At 44.5% G+C, this 17,912-nt stretch overlaps 1 protein-coding gene across 7 annotated transcripts in view; it reads left to right on the top strand.

The window, feature by feature from the left end:
• The window catches only part of stag2b (STAG2 cohesin complex component b), a 186,465-nt gene that overhangs the window by 73,659 nt on the left and 94,894 nt on the right, over positions 1 to 17,912 (top strand). For all 7 annotated transcript variants that reach the window (XM_085999360.1, XM_085999368.1, XM_085999345.1 and 4 more), the window contains 3 exons: positions 6,976 to 7,060; positions 10,536 to 10,700; positions 11,397 to 11,493. In XM_085999360.1, coding sequence (XP_085855486.1) covers positions 6,976 to 7,060; positions 10,536 to 10,700; positions 11,397 to 11,493 — 347 coding nt within the window. The remainder of the gene's footprint in view (positions 1 to 6,975; positions 7,061 to 10,535; positions 10,701 to 11,396; positions 11,494 to 17,912) is intronic.

Raw genomic sequence — 17,912 nt, 5'->3', positions numbered from 1 at the left:
TTTATCTTGATGTCGGCAGAGACTAGGGGGAGGACCTTTGTGAGGCATTGGCCATCATTGAGTCAGTGGACAATGGGGAGGTAAAAGTAGATTGGAAACAGGATAGTTTGATGCCCATTTTCAAAAAAGATTGATGGAACACAGATAAGAACATATTCAATCCCATGTAAAATTGTTATATGTGCAACAACTATCGAGGAAACAACAAGCACATGCGGCTTTAAAAGGGGAAGATCCTGCTTGATCAGCCACCTTGAATTCTTTCAGGAAGTGGTAACCCAAGTGGACTGCGGTAGACCCTGCGGCACTGCAATAGGATCTCCAAAAGGCATTTGATAAAATTTCACAGTCTTTTAGTTGTGCTCAAAGCTGTGGGGATTCAAGGTAAAACTTGGGTATGGATAAGAAACTGGTTCAAGAGTAGAAAACAGTAGCTACTTGTTAGAGAAGTCATATCAGCCTGTGCGGAATTAGACTGGATTGCCCCAGAGCTTGGTGTTGGGATCACTATTGTTTCTAATTTACACAGTGACTTGGATTCAGAAGCAATGCAAAAATTGGTTTGATTTGCAGACCCTGAGCAATGCAAAAATTGGTTTGATTTGCAGACCCTGAGCAATGCAAAAATTGGTTTGATTTGCAGACCCTGCCAAACTAGGAGGGGCAGTGGAATTAAAGGAGACTGCTCAGCAGTTATAAAATGAGCCAAACGAAATATGTGAGTCGGAGAATGTCAGCTGAAATTTAATGCAGAGCAGTGTAAAGTGCTGCACATAGGAAGGAAAAATGGGTTAAACATACACCATGAGTTTGTTGAAATAGCTAAGGACGAGGTTGAAAAGACCAAGGAGTTTTAGTAGACATAAAGCTCAATATATCCAATGAAATCAGAGCAACAATCAACAAAGCCAATGGAATTTTGAACTACATTGCTGAAACAGTAGCATGTAAGTCAGAAGAAGTTGTGATTAAACTTTACAATCTCTGTTCAGAGTGCTCCTTGAGTACTGTCCAATAATGATAACTGAGAAATGAGGGAACCACTCAAGTACTGGAAGCATTAAAGAGAAGTTCCATGAGGCTGATCCTTGGTGTCAGGGATCAAAGTAATGAAGAAAGATTGGAGAAACTTCAGCTGGTAAGGAGTTTATGGAGCTATGCAAGATAAGTAAATGATCTAGAATAGGTTAGTCTGGAACACTACTTTAAATGAAGTTGCAAGAATATGACAAGGGGGCACAACTTCAAGCAAATTTAAGGTTGATATCAGGAAGTTCTTCACACAAGGAGTGACTGACATTTGGAATGCACTTTCAGACAGAGTAGTGGAGGCCAAAACGCAGAAATCATTTAGGAAACAATTAGATGCAGCAGTGAGGGTTCTGCAGGATCTTTCTGGATGGATGAAATAAGTTGTGCCAAAAGGTGGTCTTCACCTGTAAGGATCTATCTTGTGAATTGTGCAAAGCTGATTATGTGGACATCAATGCTGTTAATAGTTGCATACACCAAAGCCCTGATAACTGGCAAGATCCAAAATATAAGAAGGATTATTTGATGAAAGCAATTCTAGGCCACATACATTGTATACATTTAGTAAATAAAGCTTGCTGTGTAATTTGACATATTTCTTGAATCAGCTGACAAAACTACTTGCAAGACTGATGCTAGTGAACCAAAATATTCTGTCCTTCAGTTTATTGCATCAGAGACATGTTCTTATTCTGCGTTGCATCATATGTTGAATTGGGGTACCTGGCATTATTGTCTATTAAATCAGACAAACGAGTGTGAGGCAAGGGAGGAGATTGCAGGGGCTCTGACACAAATTTTCAAAACGTCTGGCTACAGGAGAGGTGCCAGAGGACTGGAGGACAGCTAACGTAGTACCATTATTCAAGAAGGGTAGTAGGGATAAACCAGGGAATTACAATCCAGTGAGCCTCACATCAGTGGTAGGGAAATTATTGGAAAAAATTCTGAGGGACAGAATTAGTCTCCACTTGGAGAGGCAAGGATTAATCAAGGATAGTCAGCATAGCTTTGCCAGGGGGAGATCATGTCTAACCAATTTGATTGAATTTTTTGAGGGGGTGACTAGGTGTGTGGATGAGGGTAGTGCAGTTGATGTAGTCTACATGGACTTCAGTAAGGCTTTTGACAAAGTCCCACATGGGAGACTGGTCAAGAAGGTAAGAGCCCATGGCATCCAGGGCAATTTGGCACATTAGATCTAAAATCGGCTTAGTGGCAGGAGGCAGAGGGTGACGGTCAAAGGTTGTTTTTGTGACTGGAAGCCTGTGTTCAGTGGTGTACCGCAGGGATCGGTGCTGGGTCCCTTGCTGTTTGTGGTGTACATTAATGATTCAGATATGAATGTAGGAGGTATGATCAGTAAGTTTGCAGATGACACGAAAATTGGTGGAGTGGTAAATAGCGAGGAGGGAAGCCTCAGGCTATAGGACGATATAGATGGGATGGTTAGATGGGCAGAACAGTGGCAAATGGAATTTAACCCTGAAAAGTGTGAGGTGATGCATTTTGGGAGGACTAACGAGGCAAGGGAATACACAATGAATGGTAGGACCCTAGGAAGGACAGAGGTTCAGAGGGACCTTGGTGTGCATGTACGTAGATCCCTGAAGGCAGCAGGACAGGTTGATAAGGTGGTTAAAAAGGCATATGGGATACTTGCCTTCATTAGCCGAGGCATAGAATATAAGAGCAGGGAGGTTATGATGGAGCTGTACAAAGCGCTAGTTAGGCCACAGCTGGAATACTGTGTGCAGTTTTGGTCGCCACACTATAGGAAGGATGTGATTGCATTGGAGAGGGTGCAGAGGAGATTCACCAGGATGTTACCTGGGCTGGAGTGTTTCAGCTATGAAGAGAGACTGGACAGGCTGGGGTTGTTTTCCTTAGAGCAGTGAAGGCTGAGGGGGGACCTGATTGAGGTGTACAAAATTATGAGGGGCATCGATAGGGTAGATAGAAAGGAACTCTTCCACTTTGTAGAGGGGTCAATAACCAGGGGGCATAGTTTAAGGTAAGGGGCAGGAGGTTTAGAGGGGAATTGAGGAATAACATTTTCACCCAGAGGGTGGTTGTAATCTGGAACTCACTGCCTGAAAGGGTGGTAGAGGCAGGAACCCTCACAACATTCAAGAAGCATTTACATGAGCACTTGAAACGACATAGCATACAAGGCTACGGACCAAGTGCTGGAAAATGGGATTAGAATAGATGGGGCTTGATGGCCGGCACGGACACGATGGGCCAAAGGACCTCTTTCTGTGCTGTATAACTCTAACATACTACGATCAGGAGACATGATACTTCAAAGAATGAAAATACTGTGAGAAATAACAACAGAAAACGCTGGAAAAACTCAGCCGGCCAGACAACATCCGTGGAGAGAGAAACAGAGTTAACGTTTCAGGTCGAAACCCTTCTTCAGAACTGAGAAAAAAGCAGGAAATGAAAGATTAAAAGGCCAGTTTGGGGGCTGGGAAATGGGGGAGGGGATGAAAGAACAAAAGGGGAGGTCTGGGAGGTGAAGAGACATTAAGAGATATTCAAGATGAGACGAGATGGTAATAGGACAGGTAAAGAGACAAAAGATGGCTCTAGATGAAGTGTGAAATACGTTGGCAGAATGAGAGACAGAATGTCATCTAGAGCCATCTTTTGTCTCTTTACCTGTCCTATTACCATCTCGTCTCGTCTTGAATATCTCTTAATGTCTCTTCACCTCCCAGACCTCCCCTTTTGTTCTTTCATCCCCTCCCCCATTTCCCAGCCCCCAAACTGGCCTTTTAATCTTTCATTTCCTGCTTTTTTCTCAGTTCTGAAGAAGAGTTCCGACCTGCAACATTAACTCTGTTTCTCTCTCCACGGATGTTGCCTGGCCTGCTTAATTTTTCCAGCGTTTTCTGTTATTTTGGATTTCCAGCATCTGTAGTATTTTGCTATCGTAATACTGAGAAGTTAGGTAACAAAGCAAAAGTACAGCATTGTGATTAATTTCTATCTAGTCCCGGAATTCATCCGATTTCTGCCACGATATAGCTCCATCTTACTTGCCTGATTCATGTGGCTGCACAAAGTGCTGAGCCCTGGGTGGCCCCTAATATCTGAAATGAGCTGTGTCCTGAAACAGAACACAAGTTTGATTTCTTTGAAGTACTGAAAACATTGTACTTTTTGTTTGCTACAGCAGGGGTTATCAACCTTTTTGCTGCTGAGGCCTCCCTCCCATGTTATAACAAATCCACAGACCCCCTGTAACAGAATACAACTTTTTTAAGAGTGGTCATGTCGCGTGGTAAAAACCAGCAGCAAATTTGCACGCAGCAAGATCCCACAACAAAATATCAGATGGCTCACCTTATACGATGTGCACCTAAGCTCCAGGCTCTCTTCCCAATGCAAATGACATCCCTGGGACTCTGCTCTGGGCCCACAAGCTCCCGGTGGCAGCGGGCAGTTTGACCAGCCGCCTGTGCCATGCTTGGCTCTGCAAACCGCTGCCACGGACAACCAGCAATCAGCTTCATAAAGAGTGGAAGGTGAAGTCAGCCGAATATTCGCCGACACTCTCAAGTTAAGTCTCAGCCCATTACCCCACAAAATGGATGTGAAACTCCATCGACCTGTTGCTCCGCTTACCTGATTTAAACATGGCAGGCAAGAGCATGCGCGCCGCGGGGCCTGCCAGGAAAAGAACCCACTGCCAACTGTCCCTAATTGATCTAGGGGAGGAGAGGGGGCGGGCTCTCTTCGTCCCTCCTTTCCTGATTTAAACTTTTTTTTGGAGGTGGTTAAAAAAATATATATAGCCTATTTCGAGGTCTCATGCTTGGTAATAAACAGGGCACCACTCACATCGGTAGTGATCAGTCTCGCTCTTTATTTTTGTTGACACTGCCCACAGAATAAGGTTTTAAAAAAGATTTTATTCTTGAAAGGTGCTGATTTGGCAGACCCTTTGAAATCTTCTCGCGGACTCCCGGTTGGGAACCCCTGTGCTACAGTTTTTGGCAATTGCATATGGTCTCAAAAGCAATATGCACTCAATCTTCTATCATCTACTTGTATCATTGAACAGCAAGTTTTGTAGACCTATGCCAGTGAATGCATATTACATGTACTGTATATCTTTTAATGGCCTTCTGAACGTCTTGCTACAAAATAGTCATGTAAGTTAGGTGTACCTGTGCTTATTATTCGGGCAACTGAATCAGGTTTGCTCTTGTAGTACACTTGTTCTGAAATGCAATTGCATGACTGCAGTCTGTAGTTAGACTTGAGTTTGTAGAAACATTTCCCAGATACAAGTACAGGAAACTTTGTGTTATCCGGAGGCTAACTGTCCGGAATGCTCGAGCCACCGGCAAAAATCAGGTGCCGTTTTCGTTAGGTTTTTTTTTCTCATTGCTTTTTTCCTCAACAGTCAAGCTCGGCAAGGTCTGCTGAAGCTGTTGCTAAGCTACAGAGACGCTTGGACTGTTTAGAAGCTCAACAGGGTTTGTTGACCGATACGGAGCTCAGAAGCTTTCGTATCTTTCAACATTAGCGCTGGAGTGTCTGGCAGTTTTGAGGGAACGGCAACAGCTCGGTCCCGTCGGTGCCGGATAGCACAAAGTTTCCTGTAGCAATGTAAATGTTTTTGGAGGAGAAACTTTGAAGGTAATGTCTAAAGATCACTCTGACCCTTCTAAGATTTGGTTGAAGAAAATCTGCCTCATACCCGAGATATGCAAATATTTAATTGGCTATAAGACAGTGTTTTATGTGGCTTTCTGTCATTGCAGTATTGCCGATAGGAATGACCCATGATTGCATAAGATCCAAGATGGCTGCTAGTGACGCTTCAACTTTCTTGCAATTGCATCTTTAGTTGATTGCACTTGTATGCAACTCTGGTGTCTGCAGCCAGTATTTAAATAGATACAAGTCACATGGAAAATTGATCTGAGAAGTTCGTATATAGGTTGACATTTGTCTTTTTCCCAGTTCAGCTATGCTTGTCAAGTCAGTTGTGCAAGTGAAGTCAACTTGTACTGCACCTCATCTCTGCTGAAAAGCATTGATAATGACTGCAATGATTAAAATGGCGGAACTGCCTTCTGTTTTATTCTTTTGCCTTCCTGTCCAAGCCCCTATTTTTGTGTGGTTTGGGGGTCAAAATACATTCCTTGGTGTAGATGGAGAAATAGTTCCAGCGTTGTCATTACTGTTTCTGTAAAACATAATCATGGGTGTGTGAAATACTCATGTAGTTGCATTGCAAGTAATTGTATATCTCCTCTCTCCTATTTCCCCCATCCAAAAATACACATGAGGATTTGTTGTCATAAATCTTCTTCAATGTTATCCTTCATGAAGGAATGTGTTTTTTATACAACATATGTTGCATCACCATCATGTGTGGAAAAGTAGATGCTTCTAACTTAAACAAAAAAGTTCCTGAAGGGCATGATCAATTATAGCAATTTAACTCCAGTTGCACTTAATTTCGTTTTGCTGAGTCTTGCCCACCCCCCTGTTTTCTTTGCAGTGTATATTATTAGTATATTAAAGGCAGTAGTCATCAGTAAGTAGTTCACAAGCAATTTTTTCTCTTTCTGAAGATTTAGCAATAGCTTGCGTGGATAATTTTATGTGCATGGTACAGTATATGCCCAGCAGATAGATCTGTAGTGAGGCTAAGATGCAGGAATGCCTTGTTTTAAAGCTTCTGTTAAGTGGCTCTTTGCTCCCAATATTTTGTTGCTCGTGAATGTTATTCCTGCTGCTATTTTATCTAATTATTACACAGTATAAAGATCAGTTACATGCATAGAGATTTATTGTGTATGACATGGCCTTACACAATCACAGTACTTAATGGTTAATGTATTTTGCTGGTGATGCATTTATTCTTAGTAGCTATTTTATATTGCCAAAATTTTAGCTTGCTAACTTACTTCACAGGGAGACTGAAACACATTTCTCCTCTGATACTGATTTTGAAGACTTCGATGGAAAAACTTACAATCCAATCAAGGTGAAAGGCACTGTAAGTTTACCAGTCAATTTGTAGACTAGTTTTTGAACACACTTGCAGAATAAAGGCTGTACCTTTGCCATATCCTGTGGTTTTAGACTTCACCTGCTGTTGACAACACTCGCATTAAAAAGTTGTTTACTGTGGAGACCAGAGGGCATTAGAGACGCACGTTTTCTTGATCCCACAAACTGCTTATAGTCTCCATGTACCTTTTTGATGAAGTTTTTTTCTTGAGCGGCAGCATCTTTAAATGTAAATGAGGGAGAAGGGTACCTGGAGATTTCCCTGCAGCCCTTGATATAAAAGTGCCAGAAAGAAACCAGTGCAGAGGGAAAAACGGAAGTGCAAGAATATAGAATAATACAGGAAACTTTCGTTTAACCGGAGGTTAAATGTCCGGAAAGCTCTATCTACTGGCAAAATTCAGGAGCCGTTTCCTATAAGTTTTTTTTACTTCTCGTTGCTTTTTTTTTCCAGTCAGGCTCTGCAAGGTCTAGCTGAAGCTGTTGCTTAGCTACAGAGACACTTTTAAGCTGCGGCCAACCGTTTTGAAGCTGTTGCTAAGCAACAGGGTTTGTTGATTCACATGGAGCTCAAAAGCTCCGTATGTTTTAACATTAGCGCTGGTTTCTACGGCAGTTTTGATGGTACGGCACCAGCTCGGTCCCGTCAGTGCCGGATACCAGAAAGTTTCCTGAAAAGGTATTTTTGTAACCACAAAGCATGGCTGCAGTTTTTCATAATTTTTTTTCTATGGTTTCCACAACTTCTGAAATTCTTATCTTGACTAAATTATGATTTCCCCCCAAAAAAGACAGAATTACAGCTGTCCTTACATTAATTATGAATTGTTTATTTTCTTTTAAAAGGCTAACAATTTGACATTTCTCAGGAGTAGCAAGATATTTCCACCATAGTTTAACCCAGCTGAATAACTGATTATAGATATTTCTTAATAACAAACTGGGTAAACTTTAGTTGCAGTGCTACAGATTGATATTTTCTGGTTTGGTGTATTTTCAACTTCCCAAATATGCCTTTTATGTAATTCAGAGGTAAGAACTATTCAATAAATACCTATTTTAATATTAAATTGTATTTGAATTCATAGGACAGAGTATTTATGAAAAAAAAAAATGGTTTGGAAATGCTGCTGAGGTCCTGCTTTTGTATTTTCTATTATAAATGTGTTTTTGCAGATGTAATGGAGAAAAATAAAGACATTATGAAAATTGGAAAACAAACTCAGTAGGTTTTTATATTTTCAGTGGCGACTACTTTTCTGACCCCTGCAAATTGATTCCAAAACACCCAAATGTGCTAAAATTTAACCTTTTACAACCATTTGCTGTTGTAATGGTGGTCAAGAATATGGTGTTGGAAGTGTATTTTTTAATGGAGACGACAGACTTTTAAAACAACTATATTCTTGCTTGCTTCTTAAACTACATCTGTGGACCAAGATCATCATGCGTGAGTAGGGCGGGTAGGCAGGGAGAAATCACGAGAGACCGTATCGTTTATGTAAACTGTAGTTCTCGTCCGAAGTCTGCTACAGTAATAGCCCCTTTTTCTCCAGTGCGTTATTACCTTTGATGATGTCTGCTGTCTTTTGGTTGGATAATAGTGAGAAGAATCATGTCGAAGTTCTCTAGCTTTTGAACACTTCTCCAAGTCCAATTAGGCCACATTAAGTGCCGAAAATGTCTGTCGGCACAGAAGGAGGCCATTCAGCCCATCGAGTTCATGCCGGCTCTCTGTAGAGCAATCCAGTCAGTCCCATTCCCCCGCTCTATCCCCGTAGCCCTACAAGTTTATTTTCCTCAAGTGCCTATCCAATTTCCTTTTGAAGTCATTGATCGTCTCCGCTACCACCACCCTCGTCGGCAACGAGTTCCAGGTCATTACCACTCGCTGCGTAAAAGGTTCTTCCTGACATCCCCCCCTGTATCTCTTGCCCAAAACCTTAAATCTGTGTCCCCTCGTCCTTGTACTCATCAGCTAATGGGAACAGCCTTTCTCTGTCGACCTTATCCAAACCCGTCATAATCTTGTACACCTCTATCAAGTCTCCCCTCAATCTCCTTTGCTCCAAGGAGAACAACCCCAGCTTCTCCAACCTAACCGTGTAGCTAAAATCCCTCATCCCTGGAACCATTCTGGTAAATCTCCTCTGCACCCTCTCCAGGACCTTCACATCCTTTTTATAGTATGGTGACCAGAACTGGATGCAATACTCTAGTTGTGGCCTAACCAGAGCTTTATAAAGGTTCAGCATAACATCCCTGCTTTTGTACTCAATACCTCTATTTATGAAGCCCAAGATCCCATATGCTTTGCTAACTACTTTCTCAATATGTCCTGCCACCTTCAAAGGTCCCTCTGTCCCTTCACACTCTTTAGAACTGTGCCATTAAGTCTATATTGCCTCTGTCTATCCCTTCTGACAAAATGCATCACCTTACACTTCTCTGTATTAAATTCCACCTGCCACTTGTCTGCCCATTCTGCTAGCCGATCTATGTCCTGTTGCAGTCGATTGGTATCCTCCTCACTGTTTGCCACACCGTCAAGTTTGGTATTATCGGCAAACTTTGAAATTTTACTCTCTATTCCAATATCCAAGTCATTTAAAGCAGTGGTCCTAGCACTGACCCTTGGAGAACACCACTGTCTGCCATCCACCATTCGGAACAACAACCATTTACCATGACTCGCTGTTTTCTGTCCTTAAGCCAATTTCTTATCCAAGCTGACACTGACCCTCCATGATTCCATGAGCCTCAATTTTGTTAACCAGCTTTTTATGTGATACTTTGTCAAATGCTTTCATAAAATTCATATGGACAATATCTACTGCATTCCCTTCATCAACCTTCTCTGTTACTTCATCAAAAAATGAAATTAGATTAGTCAAACACGATCTTTTACAAATCTGTGCTGGCTCTCCATGGCTAAAGCACTTGGACTCCAGCAAGGAATGGACGTGTCAGGAGGCACTGGGAAGTTGTTTGAATGAATCCCTATATAGATTTGTACGAGGGGCGATGCAGGCTGAACGATGCAATATTCAGCCCCAATGATGACAAGTCACAGGTAACCAGAAGCTTAAAGAGGAATCCTACAAACAATTGGATGGATATGTTGCTACTACTAGCCAATATAGGAGCCCTTTTTCTGCTCAGAGCTAACCAGGAAGACCCCAGGCAGAGGGGCTGCCACCCAGACCTAATAATCACTGATGGGTTACAATCAAAGAGTGATGAATTAGCGACGCTTCGGTTGTACCAGGTAGTTGTGTGGATTTTTTTTTTCATTTTAACAACGGAGAAGCCAGTAGCAGGCAGCAACGTTTTTTTTGAAGGATGCAGCAGTTTTATAAAATATGGTTGCACACAAAAACTTCATTAATGAGGTAACTTTGCTATCTTTAGGTGATACTGTAATGTAGATTTGAGTAAAAAATCTTATTTTTAACTTTTAGTCAGGTAAAAAAGCAAAAAAAGCCTCCGGCGAGAAGGGAAAAAGTGGAAATGGTGCACAATCTACGACAGGCATGAACCGGATGAATGGACATCACCAACAGAATGGGGGAGTGGAAAACATGATGCTATTTGAAGTTGTGAAATTGGGCAAGAGTGCAATGCAGGTAAAGTTTGATAGATGGAGTGGTTGAGGAATTGTTTTCAAGTGTAGGCAAGTGACTTGTGCATATAAAATCTACGGAACTATCCAACTGTTTGCAGGTGGCACATCATCGCTGCCATTCTCACAAAGCTCCACTTCATAGTCAAGCAAATGAGCAATGCAACCCTGCAAAGAGGCAGCTGCACAGTTTTACTTGCCACTTTCTGTACAAATAACAAACACAGATGCTGCAACTCTGGATTTTAATTTGCTATTTTCAGTTCATTTTTGTTTCGTGTTTGCAAGCCAATGGAGCAATAGCAACATACCAAAGTGACGGTGAAGGCAGTATCCTTTTATCAGCTACAATACTTTGTGACTTTTGGCCCATTTTGTGGCATCAGTTGATTCAGGAAGGTTCTTGCTTTGCCAGGTCTTGCTTAAATGCTGAAACCAAACTGAATTGAATTTTTAGAAGGTACGGATAGACTAACATTCCTAATATGTTTGCAGGGTGCATATATTCCCTTCAGCCCCCCTCTCTCTCTCTCTCTCTCTCTCTCACCCTTCTCCTTCCCCTCCCCCCCCCCCCTCTCTCCTCTCCCCGCCTCAAATTTTTGTTGTTTGATATTACTTTAGGCTAGATGTAAGGCTGTTATCTTTTAAATTGTAAATTTGGAACGATGATTCATGTCTTATTTCTGTTCTGTTTTCATAGTCTGTTGTAGATGACTGGATCGAATCCTACAAGCATGACCGGGATGTAGCACTTCTTGATCTCATCAACTTTTTCATTCAGTGTTCCGGCTGTAAAGGTGGGTTGTGTTCATTTTAAAAGTCAACTTATGTTTGAATCTGTTGATCAGGCTGGAGCCTGAGCATCAGTTGTTAGATCCGTGTGTTAATGGAGACACGAGGAGTTGATTTAACAAGTGTTTACTGAACAAAGTCTGGAGGTGAACTAACTACACAAGACGCTATACAGGCTTATATACCCGAGTGGTTACTACTGGTACTACAGTATACAGAGGCTTCAAAAACATAGTTCCTCTTAAAGGTACATACACTACATCAGTCATTGGTGTTTCCAGTGATCTTGACAGTATTGTACCCCAGCCACACTGCAGAATTTCTTCTCTTAGCTTATTGAATGAGGTATTAAACTGGACATTTAATTGCATTAGGGGACATTATGGTTAAATCCTGATAAATCAAATTATGTTCTTCTAGCTTTACCTAGGTAGGGGTCTCCCAAGGAATTGTTTCATCCAGCTTGGTCAGACACTTCTTGTCTTCAGTAACTTCGTGACTATTAGCAGAAGTGATGTTCTCTTTGTTGTCGTTACTACCCTCTGGAGGATTTAGTTTTCTATCTAAAAGGGGGAGTTAGTCACTGAAAGCAAGTATAGATACAATTGGTCAGTGGAGAGGCAATGGGCTTTTATCTTCATTGCTTAAAAAAAAAGTCAGCACATTTATCAAAAACTTAAATGTGATGGGACTCAACTTCTTGCCTTTTTGTAAGAATCCAAGTTCTTGCATAGAAACATAGAAGATAGGAGCAGGAGTAGGCCATTCGGCCCCCCGAGCCTGCTCCGCCATTCAATGCGATCATGGCCGATCATCCAAATTCAGTACCCGGTCCCTGCTTTCTCCCCATATCCCTTGATCCCTTTAGCCTTAAATATATCCAACTCCTTCTTGAATATATTTAATGAATTGGCCTCTACTGCCTTCTGTGGTAGAGAATTCCACAGGTTCACCACTCTCTGGGTGAAGAAATTCCTCCTCATTTCTGTCCTAAATGGCTTACCCCTTATCCTTAGACTGTGACCCCTGGTTCTGGACTCCCCGACCATCGGTAACATCCTTCCTGCATCTAGTCTGTCCAGTCCTGTCAGAATTTTATAAGTTTCAATGAGATCCCCTCTCATTCTTCTAAACTCCAGCGAGTATAAGCCCAATCGACCCAATCTCTCTTCATATGTCATTCCTGCCATCCCAGGTATCAGCCTGGTGAATCTTCGCTGAACTCCTTCCATGGCAAGAACATCCTTCCTCGGATAAGGCGACCAAAACTGCACACAATACTCAAGATGTGATCTCACCAAGGCCCTGTACAACTGCAGCAAGACATCCTTGTTCCTGTACTCAAACCCTCTCGCTACGAAGGCCAGCATACCATTTGCCTTCTTCACCGCCTGCTGCACCTGCATGCTTACCTTCAGTGACTGGTGCACAAGGACACCCAGGTCTCGTTGCACTTCTCCTTCTCCCAATCTATTGCCATTCAGATAATCTGCCTTCCTGTTTTTGACACCAAAGTGGATAACCTCGCATTTATCCACGTTGTATTGCATCTGCCATGCTTCTGCCCAATCACCCAACCTGTCCAAATCATCCTGGAGTTTCTCGGCATCCTCCTCACAGCGCACACGCCCACCCAGCTTTGTGTCGTCTGCAAACTTGGGAGATATTATATCTAGTTCCCTCGTCTAGATCATTAATATATATTGTGAATAGCTGGGGTCCAAGGACCGATCCCTGCGGTACCCCACTAATCACTGCCTGCCACTCGGAAAAGACCCGTTTATTCCAAATCTTTGCTTTCTGACTGCCAACCAGTTCTCTATCCAAGTCAGTACCTTGCCCCCAATCCCATGTGCCTTAACTTTACACGCTAATCTCTTATGCGGAACCTTATCGAAAGCCCAAATACACCACATCCACTGGTTCTCCCTTATCTATTTTACCAGTTACATCCTCAAAAAATTCCAGTAGATTAGTCAAGCACGATTTACCTTTTGTAAATCCATGTTGATTTTGTCCGATCCTGTCACTGTTTTCCAAGTGCTCTGCTATTACATCTATCTTCTTATCTATCTATATTATTTTATATCTCTCCCGATGTCTGTCTGTCTCTGTCTGTCCGTTCTCTATACGTTTGAAAGTTACAGAGCGTACCGACGCGCGCGTCGCCTCAAAAGAAAGCTTGCGATTCCGGACCGGTCATAGGCGTATTTACGTTTCGGCCGCACAAAAATCCCGCCCGCGGTATCCGAAAAACGTTCAGCCTTCTGCTCATTAGCATCTCATTAGCGACCGTGTGACGTCGAGGTCGACCAATCGGACGGCGGGTTCCTTCCTACAGTTGAGTGTCGAGTGACTCGACGATTGACCAATCCTACGCTTTGGTGACCTGACCGGTCGACCAATCGGTGCGTGTGTGGGCGGGCCTTATCCTTCTGAACCGAGGTGAGTGGCCGCCATCTTGATTTTTCACGATTTTTTCCCCACACTTTCAGTGTGTTAGGGAAGTAAGGTAAATATTTGAATTATGTGTTAGGGAATTAATTAACAATTTATTTGAGTTTTATATTGGGCCAGAAATTCGCGGCCAAAGGCGTGAGTGCGCTCGGGGTACTCACGCATCTGGCCGTTGGAAATGCCGGCGTTCAGCATGAACAGCGCATGCGGGGAACGCCGGCATTTCCAGACCTCGAGCGCGTGCGACTGCACAGGCAGCGCTTGCGCAGTGAACTTCGTGGATTTCATTCATGAAATCCGTGAGGGTAAGTCCTCAGAAGTTACACTTGAAAAAAGCAAGTGTAAAGTGGTTCATTGGCTGCGGAGGAAGAAACATTTTATCGTGGAGCTTCTGAAATGCAATATTTTTGTTTGGGAAAGGGAGGGAAGTTATTTTAAGAAATTTTAAGTAAGTTTTAAAGTAAAAATTTTTTTTTTTTTTTTTTTTAAAAAGGGTTTTCAGAACGGTAGGTAGAAGGAGCAATTGTGGCTGTGTGAATGGAATGTGAGAATGAGTTATGTATGTATGTCCACATATATTCCTTTACGTATATGTATGTATGTTTTATATTCCTTTACTAATGTGTATGAATGTATGTTTTTAATTATGATTTTCCAATAAGTTACTTTCTCTGAAAGTCATAATTAAATAATACATTCATACACATAAGTAAAGGAATATATACATAACACGCAAAGGAATATATACAGACATACATACTTTCAGAAGCTCCACGATAAGAAATATCTTCCTCCGCAGCCTCTGGAGCAACTGTACCCATGCTTTTTTCATGTGTAAGTTGGAAGGACTTGACCTCACTGAAAGCAGTAACGAAAGCGGCGAATTATACTGCGCACGCGCTGCCTGTGCAGTCGCACGCGTTCTGCCTCTGAACCCCTTCGTTCAGAGGACAGGAAATGCCGGTTTTCCCCAAAAGCACTGTGCATGCTGAAAACCGGCATTTCATCCGGCCAAATGCGTAAGTACCCCGACCGTACTCGCGCAGTTGGAAGGGAATTACTGGGCCAACATTTTACATGTCAATAAAATGAAAAATTTAACAATTGCACGACTTGCCCCCTCGCATCTGCGACTGAGGGTCCAAGGAGGTGCATTGCGCAAGAGGTCATCATCGTACGTATCCTCACACTGTTCCCTTTGGGGAACTGTATGAAGTGGTGGAAGGATTTATGGCCGTGATTAACGCTCATTCCGTGACCGTAACCATCTTTGAACCAGCCATTAGGGTGGTTAGTCCTATGGCGGGAGGGTTTTACGGGCTCCCACAACCCATCTGAGGGGGTGGGGGGGCCACCAACACCCACGGACGCAAGTATCCCGCTGGATGTCCACCCAGAATTTAAAGTTGGAACTCCGACTCCACTTGCCGGGACTGTCTGGAGTGGGGTTCAAAACCCTACTCCTTCTGGCCCAGCGGCGGGGATACTTACTGCTACGCAAAAGGCCCACTCCGCACAAAAGGTGACACCCATATGTTTCCTGTGCCTTTTCCCTCCCCGTGACTGGAGCCCTATGCTGCCATTTCACGTTGCTAATAGGATTGGGCCTTTGTCATAGCGGTAGGATCCCCGCCGCTGGGCCAGATCAGGGTAGGGTTTCGAACCCCGCTCCAGACAGTCCCGGCAAGTGGAGTCGGAGCTCCGGCTCTAAATTCTGGGTTGACATCCAGTGGGATATTTGCGTCCGTGGGTGTGGGTGGCCCCCCTCCTTGTATAGCTTGTGGGAGCCCGTAAAACCCTACCGCCATAGGACTAACCGCCCTAATGGCTGGTTCAAAGATGGTTACGGTCACGGAATGAGCGTTAATCATGGCCATAAATCCTTCCACCACTTCATACAGTTCCCCAAAGGGAACAGTGTGAAGACACGTGTGACGACGACATTGCTAAATAAATAAATGGAATTTTAAAAAATTCTTTTAGGGCTTTTAAAAGTCTTTAAATTGCTTTAATTATCTTTAAAACTACTTCAGATTACTCAAAATAATGTAAACATTTTAAAAAGTTTATAAAAGTTACCAAAATCTTCAAAAACTTCCAAAAACCTATTTAAACTGCTGCTTTGCATGTAAAAATGCTAAGCAGCTTGACAGAAACATTGGGGGCGTGTCCAGTGAAACTGAGACCTCAAGGGGCGTGTCTCACTTGCACTGCACGCTCCTGGCTTCGCACTGGCTGCACTCCTGGGCGGCGTGACGTCATACGCTGCCCGGGATTCTTCTTCTGGAAACACCAATTCCAGGCGTCCCTGGAGCTGATCGGCAGTAGCGCGGGGTAAGTGCAGAAGAAACGGGGCTGTAAGCCCCGTCCACCAATTTCTGGCCCATTGTGTTAGCACCCCCCCCCTCCTCCTCACCCTCGCGCAGGGGGGACTCGGGGCCTGAAGCTCAAAAAATTTCTCTCTCTCTCTCTCTCTTTCTTCCCTCTCTCTCTCTCCTTCTCCTCTTCCCCCTCTCTCCTTCTCCTCTTCCCTCTCTCTCCTCCTCTTTCCTCTCTGTCTCTCTCTACTTCCCCCCCTCAGGTTTCACCGGTGTCGCGGACGGAGCGCGGGCGGGGCCGCCCGAAGTTTCCCGCTCGCTAACGGCCGCCAAGCCGCCCTTGCCTGCTCCCCGCGGGCCGCCTCGCGCTGACCGCGCATGCGCCGCCCGCCCGCAGCGGCCGTCCCATCAGCCGCGCGATACGCGGGGGGACCTCAGCTCCGGTCTGTCCCGGCCTCAGAACCGACCGCGCCTTAAGCGCTAGGCCCCGCACGGCCGCTATCGCAACGGCACCGGACCTCAGGCGCTAGGCAGGGGGAGGGGCCGGAGAGAGGGGGAGCGGGGGGGGGGTGGGGGTGGGTGAGGGGAGGGGAGGGGGTGGGGGGGTGGGAGCGGGGGGGGGGGTGGGAGCGGGTGAGAGGAGGGTGGGGGGAGGGAGGGAGAGGAGGGGAGGGAGAGAGGGGAGGGGAGGGAGGGATAGGACAGGGAGAGGACATGACCGGGAGAGGGGGGACACACAGGGGCAGGGAGACCAAGCGCCCCAAAATTGCCCTCGCAACGCGGGACTCCCCAGCTAGTATATATATATAAAAGAGCTCTTCTGTCTGTCTGTCTGTATGTCCTCTATACACTCAAAAGTTATAGAGCGTACCTACACATGTGTTATATCAAAAGAAAGCTTATGATTCCGAAATGGTCATAAGCGTATTTACTTTTTGGTCAGACAAAAATTGTTCAGACGGTATCCAAAAAATGTTCAAAATTTTGCTCATTATCCACTCATTAGCATTGAGTGACGTGAAGGTTGACCAATCGTACAGTCGAGCGACCCTGACGGTTGATCAATTGCTGCGTCACGGGGCGGGTTCATTGCGTGTGCGGGCGGGCCATCCTAGAATTGAGTGACGTGATGATTGACCAATCCTACAGTTGAGTGACCTGATGGTTGACCAATCGGTGCGTGTGTGGGCGGGCCTAATCCTTCTGAGCTGAGGTGAGTGGCCGCCATCTTGATTCCTAACTCTTCATTTCTTTTTCCAATTTCTGCGTGTTTATTTTCAAATCTACATTTTCAGCAAAAAAAAAAGTTGCTTTTAAAACACAATTAAATTGTTTTTAAAAAAAGGCTGGTGGGGCGGCACGGAGCTCCGCGGAGCCATCGCCGGCGCTGGGCTCTGGTGCTTTGTGGCCTGCGGCCGAACGGTGGCTGAGGAGCTCGGGCTGACCGGGGCGCTGCGCTCGGCTGGGCCATGTCAGTGTGGGTGCCCGGGGCCTAGCCTTCTCCAACCGCCACCGGCAGCGCAACTCTCAACACTGGCAGAGGGGAGAGGGTCTGCTGGCTCCCCGCTCCATTTCTCCCCTTCCGACCTCCCCCACCCTTTCCCCCCTCTTCCCCCCCCCCCCCACTTTCCCCGTTCTCCCCCACTTTC

This window comes from Somniosus microcephalus, chromosome 1 (assembly GCF_052327205.1).
Source record: "Somniosus microcephalus isolate GS21.2 chromosome 1, FLI_Smic_1.0, whole genome shotgun sequence".
NCBI lineage: Eukaryota > Metazoa > Chordata > Chondrichthyes > Squaliformes > Somniosidae > Somniosus > Somniosus microcephalus.
Note: the sequence above shows the minus strand (reverse complement) of the source record. Positions and strands in the feature narration are given on the sequence as shown.